The sequence below is a fragment of the Pleurodeles waltl genome, chromosome 7, assembly GCF_031143425.1.
Source record: "Pleurodeles waltl isolate 20211129_DDA chromosome 7, aPleWal1.hap1.20221129, whole genome shotgun sequence".
Classification (NCBI taxonomy): Eukaryota; Metazoa; Chordata; class Amphibia; order Caudata; family Salamandridae; genus Pleurodeles; species Pleurodeles waltl.
In genome coordinates, this window is record NC_090446.1 from 99,617,659 (window position 1) to 99,638,405 (window position 20,747).

The 20,747-nt window shown below is 46.9% G+C and overlaps 1 protein-coding gene across 3 annotated transcripts in view; it reads left to right on the forward strand.

The window, feature by feature from the left end:
• The window catches only part of OSBPL2 (oxysterol binding protein like 2), a 279,173-nt gene that overhangs the window by 217,704 nt on the left and 40,722 nt on the right, over nucleotides 1-20,747 (forward strand). For all 3 annotated transcript variants that reach the window (XM_069243148.1, XM_069243150.1, XM_069243149.1), the window contains exon 9: nucleotides 16,740-16,829. In XM_069243148.1, coding sequence (XP_069099249.1) covers nucleotides 16,740-16,829 — 90 coding nt within the window. The remainder of the gene's footprint in view (nucleotides 1-16,739; nucleotides 16,830-20,747) is intronic.

Consider the following 20,747-nt stretch of genomic DNA (forward strand, 5'->3'; position numbering starts at 1 on the left):
TTTCTAGGGTTCAGGGTAGCCCTTAAATACTAAATTTAAGGGCGTGTTTAGGTCTGGGGGGTTAGTAGCCAATGGCTACTAGCCCTGAGGGTGGGTACACCCTCTTTGTGCCTCCTCCCAAGGGGAGGGGGTCACAATCCTAACCCTATTGGGGGAATCCTCCATCTGCAAGATGGAGGATTTCTAAAAGTCAGAGTCACCTCAGCTCAGGACACCTTAGGGGCTGTCCTGACTGGCCAGTGACTCCTCCTTGTTGCTTTCTTTGTTCCCTCCAGCCTTGCCGCCAAAAGTGGGGGCCGTGGCCGGAGGGGGCGGGCAACTCCACTAAGCTGGAGTGCCCTGCTGGGCTGTGACAAAGGGGTGAGCCTTTGAGGCTCACCGCCAGGTGTCACAGCTCCTGCCTGGGGGAGGTGTTAGCATCTCCACCCAGTGCAGGCTTTGTTACTGGCCTCAGAGTGACAAAGGCACTCTCCCCATGGGGCCAGCAACATGTCTCTGGTGTGGCAGGCTGCTGGAACTAGTCAGCCTACACAGACAGTCGGTTAAGTTTCAGGGGGCACCTCTAAGGTGCCCTCTGTGGTGTATTTTACAATAAAATGTACACTGGCATCAGTGTGCATTTATTGTGCTGAGAAGTTTGATACCAAACTTCCCAGTTTTCAGTGTAGCCATTATGGTGCTGTGGAGTTCGTGTTTGACAGACTCCCAGACCATATACTCTTATGGCTACCCTGCACTTACAATGTCTAAGGTTTTGTTTAGACACTGTAGGGGTACCATGCTCATGCACTGGTACCCTCACCTATGGTATAGTGCACCCTGCCTTAGGGCTGTAAGGCCTGCTAGAGGGGTGTCTTACCTATACTGCATAGGCAGTGAGAGGCTGGCATGGCACCCTGAGGGGAGTGCCATGTCGACTTACTCGTTTTGTCCTCACTAGCACACACAAGCTGGCAAGCAGTGTGTCTGTGCTGAGTGAGAGGTCTCCAGGGTGGCATAAGACATGCTGCAGCCCTTAGAGACCTTCCTTGGCATCAGGGCCCTTGGTACTAGAAGTACCAGTTACAAGGGACTTATCTGGATGCCAGGGTCTGCCAATTGTGGATACAAAAGTACAGGTTAGGGAAAGAACACTGGTGCTGGGGCCTGGTTAGCAGGCCTCAGCACACTTTCAATTGTAAACATAGCATCAGCAAAGGCAAAAAGTCAGGGGGCAACCATGCCAAGGAGGCATTTCCTTACACAACCCCCCCCCCCAAACGAAAGAGGATGAGACTAACCTTTCCCAAGAGAGTCTTCATTTTCTAAGTGGAAGAACCTGGAAAGGCCATCTGCATTGGCATGGGCAGTCCCAGGTCTGTGTTCCACTATAAAGTCCATTCCCTGTAGGGAGATGGACCACCTCAACAGTTTAGGATTTTCACCTTTCATTTGCATCAGCCATTTGAGAGGTCTGTGGTCAGTTTGAACTAGGAAGTGAGTCCCAAAGAGGTATGGTCTCAGCTTCTTCAGGGACCAAACCACAGCAAAGGCCTCCCTCTCAATGGCACTCCAACGCTGCTCCCTGGGGATTAACCTCCTGCTAATGAAAGCAACAGGCTGGTCAAGGCCATCATCATTTGTTTGGGACAAAACTGCCCCTATCCCATGTTCAGAGGCATCTGTCTGCACAATGAACTGCTTAGAATAATCTGGAGCTTTTAGAACTGGTGCTGAGCACATTGCTTGTTTCAGGGTGTCAAAGGCCTGTTGGCATTCCACAGTCCAGTTCACTTTCTTGGGCATTTTCTTGGAGGTGAGTTCAGTGAGGGCTGTCACAATGGATCCATATCCCTTCACAAACCTCCTGTAATACCCAGTCAAGCCAAGGAATGCCCTGACTTGAGTCTGGGTTTTTGGAGCTACCCAGTCCAGAATAGTCTGGATCTTGGGTTGGAGTGGCTGAACTTGGCCTCCACCTACAAGGTGGCCCAAGTAAACCACAGTTCCCTGCCCTATCTGGCATTTGGATGCCTTGATAGAGAGGCCTGCAGATTGCAGAGCCTTCAAAACCTTCTTCAGGTGGACCAGGTGATCCTGCCAGGTGGAGCTAAAGACAGCAATATCATCAAGATAAGCTGTGCTAAAGGACTCCAAGCCAGCAAGGACTTGATTCACCAACCTTTGGAAGGTGGCAGGGGCATTCTTTAAACCAAAGGGCATAACAGTAAACTGATAATGACCATCAGGTGTGGAGAATGCTGTTTTCTCTTTTGCTCCAGGTGCCATTTTTATGTGCCAGTACCCTGCTGTCAAGTCAAAGGTACTTAAGAATTTGGCAGCACCTAATTTGTCTATGAGCTCATCAGCTCTTGGAATTGGATGAGCATCTGTCTTGGTGACAGAATTGAGCCCTCTGTAGTCCACACAAAACCTCATCTCTTTCTTTCCATCTTTGGTGTGAGGTTTGGGGACTAAGACCACTGGGCTAGCCCAGGGGCTGTCAGAGCGCTCAATTACTCCCAATTCCAGCATCTTGTGGACTTCCACCTTGATGCTTTCCTTAACATGGTCAGACTGTCTAAAGATTTTGTTTTTGACAGGCATGCTGTCTCCTGTGTCCACATCATGGGTACACAGGTGTGTCTGACCAGGGGTTAAGGAGAAGAGTTCAGGAAACTGTTGTAGGACTCTCCTACAATCAGCTTGCTGTTGGCCAGAGAGGGTATCTGAGTAGATCACTCCATCTACTGTGCCATCTTTTGGGTCTGATGACAGAAGATCAGGGAGAGGTTCACTCTCTGCCTCCTGATCCTCATCTGTTACCATCAACAGATTCACATCAGCCCTGTCATGGAAGAGCTTAAGGCGGTTCACATGGATCACCCTCTTGGGGCTCCTGCTTGTGCCCAGGTCCACCAAGTAGGTGACCTGACTCTTCCTTTCTAGCACTGGGTAAGGGCCACTCCATTTGTCCTGGAGTGCCCTGGGAGCCACAGGCTCCAGAACCCAGACTTTCTGCCCTGGTTGGAACTCAACCAGTGCAGCCTTTTGGTCATACCAAAACTTCTGGAGCTGTTGGCTGGCCTCAAGGTTTTTGGTTGCCTTTTCCATGTACTCTGCCATTCTAGAGCGAAGGCCAAGTACATAGTCCACTATGTCCTGTTTAGGCTCATGGAGAGGTCTCTCCCAGCCTTCTTTAACAAGGGCAAGTGGTCCCCTTACAGGATGACCAAACAGAAGTTCAAAGGGTGAGAATCCTACTCCCTTCTGTGGCACCTCTCTGTAAGCGAAAAGCAGACATGGCAAGAGGACATCCCATCTCCTTTTGAGTTTTTCTGGGAGCCCCATGATCATGCCTTTTAATGTCTTGTTGAATCTCTCAACCAAGCCATTAGTTTGTGGATGGTATGGTGTAGTGAATTTATAAGTCACTCCACACTCATTCCACATGTGCTTTAGGTATGCTGACATGAAGTTGGTACCTCTGTCAGACACCACCTCCTTAGGGAAACCCACTCTGGTAAAGATACCAATGAGGGCCTTGGCTACTGCAGGGGCAGTAGTCGACCTAAGGGGAATAGCTTCAGGATACCTGGTAGCATGATCCACTACTACCAGGATATACATATTTCCTGAGGCTGTGGGAGGTTCTAGTGGACCAACTATGTCCACACCCACTCTTTCAAAGGGAACCCCCACCACTGGAAGTGGAATGAGGGGGGCCTTTGGATGCCCACCTGTCTTACCACTGGCTTGACAGGTGGGGCAGGAGAGGCAAAACTCCTTAACCATGTTGGACATATTGGGCCAGTAGAAGTGGTTGACTAACCTCTCCCACGTCTTGGTTTGTCCCAAATGTCCAGCAAGGGGAATGTCATGGGCCAATGTTAGGATGAACTCTCTGAACAGCTGAGGCACTACCACTCTCCTAGTGGCACCAGGTTTGGGGTCTCTGGCCTCAGTGTACAGGAGTCCATCTTCCCAATAGACCCTATGCGTTCCATTTTCCTTGCCTTTGGACTCTTCAGCAGCTTGCTGCCTAAGGCCTTCAAGAGAGGGACAGGTTTCTTGTCCCTTACACAGCTCCTCCCTTGAGGGTCCCCCTGGGCCTAAGAGCTCAACCTGGTAAGGTTCAAGCTCCAAAGGCTCAGTTCCCTCAGAGGGCAGAACTTCTTCCTGAGAAGAGAGGTTCCCTTTCTTTTGCTGTGTTGCAGTTGGTTTCCCAACTGACTTTCCTGTTCTCTTGGTAGGCTGGGCCATTCTTCCAGACTCCAGCTCTACTTGTTCACCCTGTGCCTTGCATTGTGCTCTTGTTTTCACACACACCAGTTCAGGGATACCCAGCATTGCTGCATGGGTTTTTAGTTCTACCTCAGCCCATGCTGAGGACTCCAGGTCATTTCCAAGCAGACAGTCCACTGGGATATTTGAGGAGACCACCACCTGTTTCAGGCCATTGACCCCTCCCCATTCTAAAGTAACCATTGCCATGGGATGTACTTTTCTCTGATTGTCAGCGTTGGTGACTGTGTAAGTTTTTCCAGTCAGGTATTGGCCAGGGGAAACCAGTTTCTCTGTCACCATGGTGACACTGGCACCTGTATCCCTCAGGCCCTCTATTCTAGTCCCATTAATTAAGAGTTGCTGTCTGTATTTTTGCATGTTAGGCGGCCAGACAGCTAGTGTGGCTAAATCCACCCCACCCTCAGAAACTAGAGTAGCTTCAGTGTGACCCTGATTTGCTCTGGGCACACTGTTGATCCCACTTGGAGACTAGCCATACCAGTGTTACCTGGATGGGAGTTTGGAGTGGAACCTTTCTTGGGACAGGCCTTGTCTCCAGTTTGGTGTCCATGCTGTTTACAGCTATGACACCAGGCCTTTTTGGGATCAAAGTTTTTACCCTTGTACCCATTGTTTTGTGAAGAGGCTCTGGGCCCACCCTCCTGTGCAGGTTTTTGGGGGCCTGTAGAAGACTCTTTACTATTTTTAGTTTTGGTTGTCTCATCACCCTTCCCCTGGGGAGTCTTTGTGACCCCTTTCTTTTGGTCACCCCCTGTTGAAGTCTTGGACACCCTTGTCTTGACCCAATGGTCCGCCTTCTTTCCCAATTCTTGGGGAGAAATTGGTCCTAGGTCTACCAGATGCTGATGCAGTTTATCATTGAAACAATTACTCAATAGGTGTTCTTTCACAAATAAATTGTACAGCCCATCATAATTACTTACACCACTGCCTTGAATCCAACCATCTAGTGTTTTCACTGAGTAGTCAACAAAGTCAACCCAGGTCTGGCTCGAGGATTTTTGAGCCCCCCTGAACCTAATCCTGTACTCCTCAGTGGAGAATCCAAAGCCCTCAATCAGGGTACCCTTCATGAGGTCATAAGATTCTGCATCTTTTCCAGAGAGTGTGAGGAGTCTATCCCTACACTTTCCAGTGAACATTTCCCAAAGGAGAGCACCCCAGTGAGATCTGTTCACTTTTCTGGTTACACAAGCCCTCTCAAAAGCTGTGAACCATTTGGTGATGTCATCACCATCTTCATATTTTGTCACAATCCCTTTGGGGATTTTTAACATGTCAGGAGAATCTCTGACCCTATTTATATTGCTGCCACCATTGATGGGTCCTAGGCCCATCTCTTGTCTTTCCCTTTTTATGGCTAGGAGCTGTCTCTCTAAAGCCAATCTTTTGGCCATCCTGGCTAACAGGAGGTCATCTTCACTGAGAGCATCCTCAGTGATTTCAGAAATGTGGGACCCTCCTGTGAGGGACTCACTATTTCTGACTAACACAGTTGGAGACAGGACTTGAGGGGTCCTGTTCTCCCTATTTAGGACTGGAGGAGGGACATTGGCCTCCAAGTCACTAATTTCTTCCTCTGTGATGTCATCATCAGAGGGGTTGGCTTTTTCAAACTCTGCCAACAGCTCCTGGAGCTGAATTTTGGTAGGTCTGGAGCCAATGGTTATTTTTTTGATATTACAGAGAGACCTTAGCTCCCTCATCTTAAGATGGAGGTAAGGTGTGGTGTCGAGTTCCACCACCTGCATCTCTGTATCAGACATTATTTTGCTAAAAGTTGGAAGACTTTTTAAAGAATCTAAAACTGTTTCTAGAATCTAATTTCAAACTTTTAACAAACTTTTTAAACTCTAAAAGACAATGCTTAACAGGGACTTAACACACAAGGCCCTAGCAGGACTTTTAAGAATTTAGAAAAATTTCAAATTGCAAAAATGAATTTCTAATGACAATTTTGGAATTTGTCGTGTGATCAGGTATTGGCTGAGTAGTCCAGCAAATGCAAAGTCTTGTACCCCACCGCTGATCCACCAATGTAGGAAGTTGGCTCTGTATGTGCTATTTCAAAGTAAGGAATAGCATGCACAGAGTCCAAGGGTTCCCCTTAGAGGTAAAATAGTGGTAAAAATAGATAATACTAATGCTCTATTTTGTGGTAGTGTGGTCGAGCAGTAGGCTTATCCAAGGAGTAGTGTTAAGCATTTGTTGTACAGACACATAGACAATAAATGAGGTACACACACTCAGAGACAAATCCAGCCAATAGGTTTTTATATAGAAAAATATCTTTTCTTAGTTTATTTTAAGAACCACAGGTTCAAATTCTACATGTAATATCTCATTCGAAAGGTATTGCAGGTAAGTACTTTAGGAACTTCAAATCATCAAAATTGCATGTATACTTTTCAAGTTATTCACAAATAGCTGTTTTAAAAGTGGACACTTAGTGCAATTTTCACAGTTCCTAGGGGAGGTAAGTATTTGTTAGGTTAACCAGGTAAGTAAGACACTTACAGGGCTTAGTTCTTGGTCCAAGGTAGCCCACCGTTGGGGGTTCAGAGCAACCCCAAAGTCACCACACCAGCAGCTCAGGGCCGGTCAGGTGCAGAGTTCAAAGTGGTGCCCAAAACACATAGGCTTCAATGGAGAAGGGGGTGCCCCGGTTCCAGTCTGCCAGCAGGTAAGTACCCGCGTCTTCGGAGGGCAGACCAGGGGGGTTTTGTAGGGCACCGGGGGGGACACAAGCCCACACAGGAATTTCACCCTCAGCGGCGCGGGGGCAGCCGGGTGCAGTGTTAGAACAAGCGCCGGGTTTGTAGTGTTAGTCTATGGGAGATCTAGGGATCTCTTCAGCGCTGCAGGCAGGCAAGGGGGGGGTTCCTCGGGGAAACCTCCACTTGGGCAAGGGAGAGGGACTCCTGGGGGTCACTCCTCCAGTGAAAGTCCGGTCCTTCAGGTCCTGGGGGCTGCGGGTGCAGGGTCTCTCCCAGGTGTCGGGACTTTGGATTCAAAGAGTCGCGGTCAGGGGAAGCCTCGGGATTCCCTCTGCAGGCGGCGCTGTGGGGGCTCAGGGGGGACAGGTTTTTGTACTCACAGTCTTAGAGTAGTCCTGGGGTCCCTCCTGAGGTGTTGGATCGCACCAGCCGAGTCGGGGTCGCCGGGTGCAGTGTTGCAAGTCTCACGCTTCTTGCGGGGAGCTTGCAGGGTTCTTTAAAGCTGCTGGAAACAAAGTTGCAGCTTTTCTTGGAGCAGGTCCGCTGTCCTCGGGAGTTTCTTGTCTTTTCGAAGCAGGGGCAGTCCTCAGAGGATGTCGAGGTCGCTGGTCCCTTTGGAAGGCGTCGCTGGAGCAGGATCTTTGGAAGGCAGGAGACAGGCCGGTGAGTTTCTGGAGCCAAGGCACTTGTCGTCTTCTGGTCTTCCTCTGCAGGGGTTTTCAGCAAGGCAGTCCTTCTTCTTGTAGTTGCAGGAATCTAATTTTCTAGGGTTCAGGGTAGCCCTTAAATACTAAATTTAAGGGCGTGTTTAGGTCTGGGGGGTTAGTAGCCAATGGCTACTAGCCCTGAGGGTGGGTACACCCTCTTTGTGCCTCCTCCCAAGGGGAGGGGGTCACAATCCTAACCCTATTGGGGGAATCCTCCATCTGCAAGATGGAGGATTTCTAAAAGTCAGAGTCACCTCAGCTCAGGACACCTTAGGGGCTGTCCTGACTGGCCAGTGACTCCTCCTTGTTGCTTTCTTTGTTCCCTCCAGCCTTGCCGCCAAAAGTGGGGGCCGTGGCCGGAGGGGGCGGGCAACTCCACTAAGCTGGAGTGCCCTGCTGGGCTGTGACAAAGGGGTGAGCCTTTGAGGCTCACCGCCAGGTGTCACAGCTCCTGCCTGGGGGAGGTGTTAGCATCTCCACCCAGTGCAGGCTTTGTTACTGGCCTCAGAGTGACAAAGGCACTCTCCCCATGGGGCCAGCAACATGTCTCTGGTGTGGCAGGCTGCTGGAACTAGTCAGCCTACACAGACAGTCGGTTAAGTTTCAGGGGGCACCTCTAAGGTGCCCTCTGTGGTGTATTTTACAATAAAATGTACACTGGCATCAGTGTGCATTTATTGTGCTGAGAAGTTTGATACCAAACTTCCCAGTTTTCAGTGTAGCCATTATGGTGCTGTGGAGTTCGTGTTTGACAGACTCCCAGACCATATACTCTTATGGCTACCCTGCACTTACAATGTCTAAGGTTTTGTTTAGACACTGTAGGGGTACCATGCTCATGCACTGGTACCCTCACCTATGGTATAGTGCACCCTGCCTTAGGGCTGTAAGGCCTGCTAGAGGGGTGTCTTACCTATACTGCATAGGCAGTGAGAGGCTGGCATGGCACCCTGAGGGGAGTGCCATGTCGACTTACTCATTTTGTTCTCACTAGCACACACAAGCTGGTAAGCAGTGTGTCTGTGCTGAGTGAGGGGTCTCCAGGGTGGCATAAGACATGCTGCAGCCCTTAGAGACCTTCCTTGGCATCAGGGCCCTTGGTACTAGAAGTACCAGTTACAAGGGACTTATCTGGATGCCAGGGTCTGCCAATTGTGGATACAAAAGTACAGGTTAGGGAAAGAACACTGGTGCTGGGGCCTGGTTAGCAGGCCTCAGCACACTTTCAATTGTAAACATAGCATCAGCAAAGGCAAAAAGTCAGGGGGCAACCATGCCAAGGAGGCATTTCCTTACACTCAACATTAGAAGAGGTCACAGTTGAAACAGATCTCACTCTTGCTCAAAAGCTTTGCGGTAAGTTGAAGTAGAAGACTTGCAAGGAGACCAAACGTGACTGCGCCCCATCCCCGGGACTCGAAATCAGGCTAGAAGGCTCAAGGACGTCTATCAAAGGATCAGACCCTACAAATGTCTACTGACTCTGATCCGGTCCTAACAGTTGGTCCCCGCGCACCCTGAATGCCCATGGTGTCATTTTTCCCAGTACCAAATTATGGCCTTTCAGGAGGCTATTCTTCAGCTTTTAGACACTTCCAGTACCCTCTTGTCTGCCTTCGGGCCCCAGAAAACCACTAGGTTATCCTGTTGAACGTCGGCTGGGGGGCCCTCTTTCGACACCAACTGACTCCATGGTACCTATTGCAAGGGCCATTCTGATGCCAGTTAATACTTCACTTGAATCTCAGGGCCTTGGAGGACAGAGATCCAGAGTTCACTCCTTCAACTTTTTCTGGTTTTTGTGACAGGTTTTTTGTCAAAATGTTCTCTCAGTGTGCGAGGAATTATGGCCCCTCTGAAGACTACAAGGTCTAAACCTTGTAGGGACTGTCACAAACACATGGCTGTGACACCAGGTATGTCTCTGGTGCCTCGGGTTTTCACACAACTCCTAGTTTTGCAGGGAGTGGGCCTGGATGAATCCCTAGGTACTGGTGGGAACGCAAAGCCAAGATCTGTGTTGCCGAACACCATTTGATTGCGCATAAGGCTGTTTCCAGGAAAGGTCCTCTTTACACTCCTAGCTGTCAGGTACGTCCAAATAAAAAAAGAAACCTAAGAAGTCGAAGGGTGACTACCCCTCATCCCACCACTTTCATTTGGAGAAGTCTTGTTTATGTCAAGGTGCATCCTATCTATGTCCCCGTCCCCTATAGAGCAACCGATTCCACAGCTCATACCAATAGAACCCAAATTCCACAGTCCATTAGCAATGCCCCAACTAGTTGAGGACTTCAGGCAAGCCGTGTTGAACAACTTGGCACCCTTCTGGCTGTCTGTGGCTCGCCTTCGGAGTTAAAGGCTCTGAGGATGCCTTGATTGGGGGGCTACCGTCGTCAGATCTGTCCTCAATGTTGTCCGTGCCTCTTGACTCCACTCCAGGGTCAGTCCTGTTTCCGGGGCCAACGCTCAACTTAACTTTGAATCTGGCACTGTGATCTTCACTGTCTCATGCACCTCTATGCCATCAACAATGCTGGAGGAAGAACCCATTGACATATCGGACTCCGAAGCAAGCCCAACACAATCCTGACCGAAGTTGCATCCTCTAGAATCTTTGGCGTAGCTGATCCACCCTCATTCCGACTAGGATAGAACTTTACCTAGAACACTCCACATTCCTTCTTCTTTCTATTCAGAACTTAGTCAACATGGTGATGGAGTTGACTGTGATGATGAATCATGTTATTATGATAATGTTTCATGAATCTTCAGGACGCCAGTGGGTTAGACACTTCCTTGGGTTCTGGGCTAAACTCTACCCCTGGTTCCTCCACAGAGGAGTGCTCCTCTTGTGCTCATTGATCAGATGGGTGGCTGAAGTTTTAGACCTACTGCTTGCACCTGACAAAGGTAAGACTAATGAATAATGTCCTGACAGAAGTCCTGCTGCCTGGGCAGACTTCCACAGAACCCCTTCTCCATTTTAATGAAGCCCTGATGGACATACTGATTGATACTTTGGCCAAGGCTGGCTGTCGCCCACCAGTCAGCATACTTGCCAGTGATGATCCTCCCTTCTTGAACAACAACCCATGCCAAAGCTTTGTAGTGCAGGCGTTGATGAGTAGACTCAACCCCGTCTCATTCCCCACTTTGCTATCTGAGTCAAAACTTATAGAGGCATTTGGGAAGAGAATGTTCTTCTCAGCTAGCCTTGCCCTCCCTTAGTAAATGTGAGCTATCACCTGGAAGGATACTTGCATGCATTGCACCAGCCTTGCCCGGATTAACCAAGATAGTCAAGACACAGTTAAGTACGTCATCTGCTCTGGGTCAGACATCTGAGTGCTTGAGCAGGGCAGTCTGCAGGAGCATGATGCTTCGAGGTCGCATGTGGAAGAAATCCATGGCTTCTTGAGTGACATACAGGCATCAGTAATGGACATAATGTTTTATGGCACCCATCTCAGTGGAGATAAGGCAGACCCAGTGTTGGAGCATTTCAAGGAAAGCATGCTCCATAGGTCTTTATGTGGCTGTGCTGTAGTATCCCCAACAGTTGCTTCTTTTTGAAGCTTTGGAATGGGCTCTACCCAAAGACCACACGTAGTTCCACAGCAACAGACCCCACTCCCCGCACTCCTACACCCTTTGTCCTTTTATGTGGGGTCAGGAATCTGTGGGCCGCACACTGCTCACTCCCATGCTCCCTCCATCCTGCCGCCATAAAACCATTGTAGCTTGCACATGGCCAGACTGTTGGAGGCAGGGAAGATATCTCCACAGGTGGCAGAGCATCACATCTCAAAACCCCAAAATAAAATGATGGCCGGAGTGTTGAAACTTTTCAAACACTAACCTGCAGTCACAGATCGGAGTTAAATTAATTGTTCTTTTGCCCGCCACGTCACCCCAGTTTGAACCTAGCCATATGCAAATCAGTCTGGGCCCTGTTCCAAATGGGAACAGTCCAGCCCGAACTGCCAAGCCACGTCCTCCCAGGGTTGGAAACAAGCATCCAGGGACGTTTTTTTTTGGATATCTGCCCTCATCAACCAGGCTTGCTTGAATCCAGTGGTGCAGCAAGCAAGGGACCCACATCTGGGTGTACCCTTACCACTTAGGGCGCACACAGCAAAACCACAAAATTAAAGAACATCACATCTGACAGGTGGGTGCTTCAAGTAGTCCATCAAGATCTGCTCTACTATTCCTTTTAAACCTGCCAAATATTCCACCTACATCAGAGTGGTTGTTGGACAGCCGTTTGTCCATTCTACATTGAGAGGATGTGCCTCTTTCAGACGAGGGAGCTGTAGAGAGTGTCATGGCATCAGACATAGGGACTAGATGTTATTCCTGTTACTTTCTGGTGCCAAAAGAGGACGGAGGCCCCTATCCTGTTTTAGATCTTCACCCTCCAAGTTTCATCCTGATAAAGGACAACTTCAAAATGCTCACATTACCCCAATTTCTATGTGCCCAGGATACAGAAGACTTGGATGGTGATGCTGGACCTGCAGGGCACCTCTTTGTCATTCTCATCCTGCAATCCCACAGGCATTACCTACAGGTTAAGATAGGCCAGGAGGATTTTTGGTTTTCTGTGCTCCAATTCAACGTTATTAGTGCCCCTCATGTGTTCATGACTGTGATGGTTGCAGCACATTTTCTGAGTTTGGGGATACGCATCTTCCCCTGCTTTGACAACTGGCCGTTGAAGACGGGCTCACAAGTCTGTGATAAAGCATCTCCAGCTGACAGTGAACCTCCTAAAATCTTTAGGGTTCTTGATCAAAGTGCCAAAGTCGCACCTGACTACTTTGCAGAGGTTTCCATTCCTCTGAGCCGCTCTGGATATGGTGACATTTTTTAGCCCTTTTTCTGGGTCAGCAAGTCCAGGACATTCGGGCTGTGATCCTAATGCTTCAGCCTCTATCTTGGATTTTAGTGAGAGCGGCTCCTAGACTTCTGGCCTCCTGCATCCTTTTAGTAGATTGGCAGACGGCACATGCAAACTCTGCAGTTGGATTCTGTCAGACAAAGCTGCAAAAGATCTTCAGGGGTAGCTGCTTGACCCCAATTGGACCGGTGGCAGACCTTTCTCCCTACCACACACACAGCTGACGATGGTGATGTATGTGTTACTGTTGGGTTAGGAAGGTCATCTGAGAGAGCTGGAGTTCAGAGGACTCTGGCAGCGATATGCCTCCACATCATTCTGTTGGAGATGCCCTTCAGGTTTTCCTGCTCCATCCAAGTGAGGTCAATCCAGGTGCTCATGGACATCACTACTGCCATGTGGCCCTGCAACAAGCCGGGTGGAGTGGGCTCCTATGACAGTCTGATCGTCAACCACCTGGCAGAATTTTTAAAAGTCAGGGAGGATGAATTTAGGTGGAGACTTCTCACTAATCACAATTGGCAGCTGCTTCCGGAGGTTGCGCACAGCAGTGTGGAAAGCCCTTGCTAGATCTGTGTTTTTTTTTTAATGCTGTCATTAAAGGTTTTGAACTGTCATTAAAGATTTTGAGGTTTTATGTCAGTCATAACAAATTGGACGGTCCACTCTTTGTGGGTTTCATTGGGGTAAAAGAGGATAAGGCATTGCAGAAAAGGACACTTTCAAGGTAAATAATCCGCTATATAAAAATCTGCTGTGCCCGGCCAAAAAGCAAACCCCAGAAGGTCTGATGGCTCATTTGACTATAGCCAGATTTGCAACTACTGCAATAGCACATGGAGTCCCTGTGCTGGAAATGTCAGGCTGTGAAGTGGGCGTGATTCCATATGTTCATGAAGCACTAGTGCCCTGATGGCCTGGTTCAGCACATTTGCCCGTTCAACAAGGTAGCATTCCTTCAGAGTCTGATTAGGGTTGGGGATGAGATGGATTCACTTTGGAGTCAGAGAAGATTATGGGTTCATCTACTGTCGTTGCCAGCGTCAACATGCAGGTGACCAGTTGAGGATTCAGAGTAGGCACTGTCCCAGAGCTGCAACAGATCCTGGAGTAGAGTCTAGAGGCGTAGTTCAGATCTGGGGCGGAACTGCCGGCAGTAATCCTACTTGAGGCCTCTTTGGATGTGGGGCCCAAAGGCACTCCAGAGGAACCCTAAAAGGTACCAAAAATGCTTAGCATGACCTTTTTGAAGGCCTAGATCTGTTGCAGTGTCTCAAATGGCACAGGAAACTTGGGCTGAATTGAGATTCGCTCTGGGATTTGTTACGTGGTGTGATACTGAGAGGTTCCCTTTGTTACGTGGTGTGATACTGAGAGGTACCCTAAGGTCAGTGTGACTTCTTATGAGAGCGGTGGGAAGATGTGAAGTCATGTTTTGACTTTGTGTTTGACTTGGACTTACCTGAGAGTTTGAAGTGGGATGAAGACCTCTCTCAGGACCAAGAATGGATCCTCATCTTAGACCGGGTCTTTCTGGGAAGTTCAGTGACATAAAGCTTGGTTTGCGATCCCAGATGGTATTCAGACTCTGAGCACAGTTGTCGTACAATGTAGAGTCACCCAGGGAGCCCAGACACTAACAGCATACCTCGTTAGGGTGTGTCACTGAAATGTTTGTAGCAATCCTTGCAGGATTTAAACCTGTTATTTTATAGTAAGACCTCTCCTATGCACACTGGAAACTGATGTAAGTCTGTGTCGGGTAACTGGGAGGTAGCTGCTCCATAGCTGCATCAGAGGGCACAGGAAGGAAGGAGCTCCCATCAAAGAGCAGCTGTGGCAGGTATATAGGGCCGGCCATCACTTCTTGGACTGAACGGACCCGACATGGAGCTGCACAACACCAACTATCAGCATGCAAAGGAATTGATGAGAAAAATCTCTAGATCCAGCCTGGTGCTTGAGGTTAGTCACCAAGCGAGGAATCTGTGGATAGAAGTATCCATCAGAAGGAGGAGCTACTTACCTTTGGCACCCTTTCTGGTGGATACTCTACTCACAGATTCCTCAATGCCTTCTGTACTCCTCTTACTGTGAACTAGGCACTTTTCACTATGTATTAAAAGATTCCACATTAGAGATGTGCACATTGTCTTATCTGATCAGGTAATAAGTTGCTTGTCCGAAGGAGCAGACAGAAGTTGACATCAGTGCAAGTGCAGTATGTATATGTGGCGTCACTTCTTGGGGGGAGACAGTGGGGGTATCGAAGTTGATGCGGAGCCATACCACTCTAACTACTGGTGCACAGGAGCAACGCTGGGCAAAAACTCCAATCCAACCTAGCACCTTGGGGCATTCACTAGTGCAATTAGAGTATCCACCAGAAAGAGCATTCTCAAAGGTAAGTAACGTGTTCTATAGGCAACTCTATGTGGCCATTGGGAACGTTTTTGGAAGACATTTGTAGGTGCATTGTCTCCATTAGTATGAGAAAAAGGATCAGAGCCTGAATCGCATAGGCCAGTTAGTGAAATAAAAAATGTTTATGCTATCCACTGTTAATAAGTGATAATAGGCTGTTTGAGTTCTTCTGCTGATATGAATAGTGCAATGAGATGGCATAAGGAAGCCCAGCAGTCAAATACAGGTGACCACATGAGGAAAAACATTTCATATCCAAAGTGGGCAATTATGTTTGAATCAGAGAACTACCTCAAATGAGGACGTACTGAATATTTTAGGATTACATTGAAATTGTACAGTCACCCAGGCTTCTTAGTGTGAGACATCGTCTCTGCTGGTGCGCGTCTCTGGTGTCATTACAGTGCTGACAATGTATTGGTCAGTACTGTACGTATGTCCAGACTGGTTTGCAGATTCACAATAGATTCATGAAAAAAGGAAGAAAATCAGGCTCTTTGTCCAGCATTTTATTTCAAACTGTAGTTCTAAGTAGAGTCTATAGCTCTGTCTGGATGAAAATATGACATTACGAATGAACATCTGGTAGAAATGCACCTTTTGTTGCTGTGAACAGCTGGGGCCTGATTTAGTTTGACGGAGGGGGTTACTAGGTCACAAACGTGACAGATATCTCGTCCACCTTATTACGATCGCATTGTAGCCTATGGAGATTGAATATGGCGGGTGGGATATCCATCACTTTTGTGGCGGAGTAATCCGTCTGCCAAACTGCAAATCAGGCCCTGCGTTTTTTTTTTTTTTCGTTTAAAAAAAAATAATAATAATTTGTTGACATTTTTGAGAAAGAGCTTCTGGGTACACCAGTAAGTGCTGATAGGGCCCCATATTGTCACTAGTAGTAGGAGATTATTGTTGGTCCCTTCATAGATGCATTCCCTCTTTTTCCAGCCATGAATTAACACAATTGATTTTTACCATCACATCACATATCTTGATTCCTAATGCCTCACATGAACAAGAGCACAGACTGTGATACTATACTTCCATCCCTACTGCTGCCCGGGCTGCTCTTGTTATCTCTCCTTTGTACACCCAGTCCCTTTATCCACATTTAAAAAGAGACTCTTGGATTCTCAAGTAGTTGGGTAGGGATCTGTTATATGTTTCTTGTTAAACTTACACGTGTGCACTGTCTCGGATTTCATAGTCCTTAACATAGATTCATATTTTTAAAGTGAAGTGTTCCTTGTAATTGTGAGAATTGTGGTGCATTTCTCACCAGAAGTTCGATTTGTGGGTCATTCTTTCTTTCCAGCTCCTTGCCCACCACGTGGAATCCTCCTTCACATGAGAGGGGTTAGGTCAAAGAAACCTCTCTGTATAAATGGGGCACTGCGGTTCCCTAGGGGCCTCAGCAGTGTAGTCCTGAGGACTGTGCTTCTAGTTTCTGCTCCTGGCCCAGAGTCTGAGCACCACCTGATATATTGTTCTTTGCTTTTTATTGAGCTCTGCAACTTGGCATGAAATTACTGTGTACTATGTTTTTTTTTCCTGTGCAAGCCATGCAAAGGTGGGCTGCCAGAGGATGAGGGTACACTGTTTAGTGCTTTGTTAAAATGGTGGAATAAGTGGTGGTGCACGTTGTGCTTTCACATGTTCAATATATTATTTTGATTTTCTTTTTTTCTTTGACAGTACCGGTGATAAATGTGTTCTCAACTTCAAACCATGCGGACTGTTTGGGAAGGAGCTACACAGGGTGGAAGGATATATTCAAGACAAGAGGTCAGTTATAACTGAACTTAAAAATATTGCCTATGTGCAGTTCAGCTCTATGGTCATAGGTATTCCGTTTTGGTCTGCGTGTTGGCATAGAGGTCATATTAGCTGCGATGTATACTGCTTGCTTTGTGTGGCCATTACAATTCAAAGTATGAGTGACCTTTGTTTAGTCCCTTTATGAACCTAATAACTGAAAGTCATCAGACTAAAAATCAGGTTAATGCCATCTTTTGATTAGGTAGACTGTCTGGCAACAGTAAAGGGTAGGTATCTTCTTGACAAATGCTGTGAAAACCGAAATCTATATACAGGGAGTGCAGAATTATTAGGCAAGTTGTATTTTTGAGGATTAATTTTATTATTGAACAACAACCATGTTCTCAATGAACCCAAAAAACTCATTAATATCAAAGCTGAATATTTTTGGAAGTAGTTTTTAGTTTGTTTTTAGTTTTAGCTATGTTAGGGGGATATCTGTGTGTGCAGGTGACTATTACTGTGCATAATTATTAGGCAACTTAACAAAAAACAAATATATACTCATTTCAATTATTTATTATTACCAGTGAAACCAATATAACATCTCAACATTCACAAATATACATGTCTGACATTCAAAAACAAAACAAAAACAAATCAGTGACTAATATAGCCACCTTTCTTTGCAAGGACACTCAAAAGCCTGCCATCCATGGATTCTGTCAGTGTTTTGATCTGTTCACCATCAACATTGCGTGCAGCAGCAACCACAGCCTCCCAGACACTGTTCAGAGAGGTGTACTGTTTTCCCTCCTTGTAAATCTCACATTTGATGATGGACCACAGGTTCTCAATGGGGTTCAGATCAGGTGAACAAGGAGGCCATGTCATTAGATTTCCTTCTTTTATATCCTTTCTTGCCAGCCACGCTGTGGAGTACTTGGACGCGTGTGATGGAGCATTGTCCTGCATGAAAATCATGTTTTTCTTGAAGGATGCAGACTTCTTCCTGTACCACTGCTTGAAGAAGGTGTCTACCAGGAACTGGCAGTAAGACTGGGAGTTGAGCTTGACTCCATCCTCAACCCGAAAAGGCCCCACAAGCTCATCTTTGATGATACCAGCCCAAACCAGTACTCCACCTCCACCTTGCTGGCGTCTGAGTCGGACTGGAGCTCTCTGCCCTTTACCAATCCAGCCACGGGCCCATCCATCTGGCCCATCAAGACTCACTCTCATTTCATCAGTCCATAGAACCTTAGAAAATCAGTCTTGAGATATTTCTTGGCCCAGTCTTGACGTTTCAGCTTGTGTGTCTTGTTCAGTGTTGGTCGTCTTTCAGCCTTTCTTACCTTGGCCATGTCTCTGAGTATTGCACACCTTGTGCTTTTGGGCACTCCAGTGATGTTGCAGCTCTGAAATATGGCCAAACTGGTGGCAAGTGGCATCGTGGCAGCTGCACGCTTGACTTTTCTCAGTTCATGGGCAGTTATTTTGTGCCTTGGTTTTTCCACACGCTTCTTGCGAACCTGTTGACTATTTTGAATGAAACGCTTGATTGTTCGATGATCACGCTTCAGAAGCTTTGCAATTTTAAGAGTGCTGCATCCCTCTGCAAGATATCTCACTATTTTTGACTTTTCTGAGCCTGTCAAGTCCTTCTTTTGACCCATTTTGCCAAAGGAAAGGAAGTTGCCTAATAATTATGCACACCTGATATAGGGTGGTGATGTCATTAGACCACACCCCTTCTCATTACAGAGATGCACATCACCTAATATGCTTAATTGGTAGTAGGCTTTCGAGCCTATACAGCTTGGAGTAAGACAACATGCATAAAGAGGATGATGTGGTCAAAATACTCATTTGCCTAATAATTCTGCACTCCCTGTATATATATATATATATAAAACACACACACACACACTCTTTCAGTAAACTTTGTCATGAAGGTCTATTTTTAACGTTACGGTGTACAATGTTGTGTAATGAAAACACTTCACTTTTTGCTGATGTGGTGCAGGTGATCTCACTCTACAGCAGTGTAAAATGGCTGTTCTAGGAGGCACTCTAATCAGTGTGATGGATGTGTGCAATGTGGAGGCACAGTCTCACTGATTCTCTATAGTCTCAATTTAGTGTGTTATGGTACTTCACTCACTGTTGAGACATTACACAATGTTCTTTAATAGACCTTTTAATATTTGTGATGTACATTGCTGTGTGGTAGAGGTACTCATCACTTCTGTTTGTGAAAGCAGGCATTACCTATTTCTGTTGGATGCTTTTTGCTGTATCTATGCTATTAATTCACATACTTTTCACCAATAGGGTTTTTTCCCCATTACATGGTAAGTTGATGTGAAAACTGTGGGCAATTCTGCTGTTTCTGCTCGTTTTGCACATGCCTGCCTGGGATTGAAAAAGAGACAAAATACAGACAAAAAGCTATGCAGAAAAAGAATTCTTTGTTCTGCGCTGTGAGGAATGTAAGGAACAAGAAATTCTTGTACCATCATGCACTGTCAGGGGCCAGTTAATGTAATTGCTTTAATGGCAACTACATTGTTAATTAGACGGGCAGGCACTTGTCAGTGCTTTTCTGAACGTTTACTCTGAGGGGCTTGTATGTGCTGTCTACCTGGGCAAGCACTGGGAGAATTCCACAGAGAAGTGATGCTTTGCAGGCTGGCAAGAGCCATGTTTGTATCTAAATTTGCCAGTAATTTTAAGTACTATCTTTTGGTTCTCTCTGCCATAGTCTGTGATAATTAGAGAGTGAACTCGGCAACATTAAAATAAAAACAAATTGCCACTGGTAGGAAGCCCATCGTGCTAACAAATCAAACTCTGTCTTCTATTTGGTTTTCTACAATTGAGTTATTTTTAGAAAGCTGCATTCTCCTAATTTTTCAGCATCCACATAAAAACTTTGATGGACCTATGCACTCAAACTCTGATAGTTTGTGAGATTGTTTTTCTACATCCAAGTCAACGTTTTTTGTCTTACAGTTTTGTGGGTCAGTAATTTGAGTGCTCTTCATTGGAAAACAGCACTGAACTTTGACCACTCCTTCGTCTTCTGTGCCTTCTGACGAGGAAAGGAAGAAACTGGACTCAGTGGTCAGCAAAGTCTACAGTATGACTGCAACATCCATGAACATCCATGAAGGCAGCAAGTGCATCGCCTCTTCTGGGAAGATGCGCTAGCGCCTCATGGGACTCCTTACCTTGCTGAGGATCTACTCCGGGCAAAAACGGGCAATACGAGAAGACTTTTTAGAGGTTGTCAGTGAAGGTATGATGGTCTCAAATCAGATCATCAGCGCTGCAGCTGTCGCCTACTTGCTCGCAGCACATGAATATCGTCATGGGTAGCATTGTGCAGGCACTCCTGGCTTAGACTCACCGCCCTAAAGAATGAGTCACTGCAAAGGATCCTAAATCTACCAGGATCAGCACTCTTTGGCAGCCACACAGATGATAAAATGGCTTTGATGAAATCTGAAATGGAATTACTCAAGGCGAAGGGCCTTGAAAGGCAAAAAGAACAGAAAATGCCGTAAAAGGCCTACAAACAGTGTTACTGCTCCCAGAGGGTTCAAACCCCTCACTGGTATCAAGGTAGTCCGCAATCTCCACAGCAGAGGCCTTACCAGCAGCAGCCATAAACATCCTTGAGGTAGAAACAACTAGGAGCCTGCTCAGGGGTGGAAGCTCACAGCAGGCTCAAAATTGTGAATTTTTCCTTCCCCCTCTTCCGTTACCCACTCCAGTAGGGGGAAGCATTTCACATTTTCTGGCAAAATGGCAAAACATCACAAAAGACGATTGAATACACCACCAAAGCTATCCAAGCAATATCTGCAGATGCTGTGATTGGAAGTCGGCATCCTTCTACAGAAGCAGGTGGTGGAGCCTGTTCCTCTCAAACAGGGAACA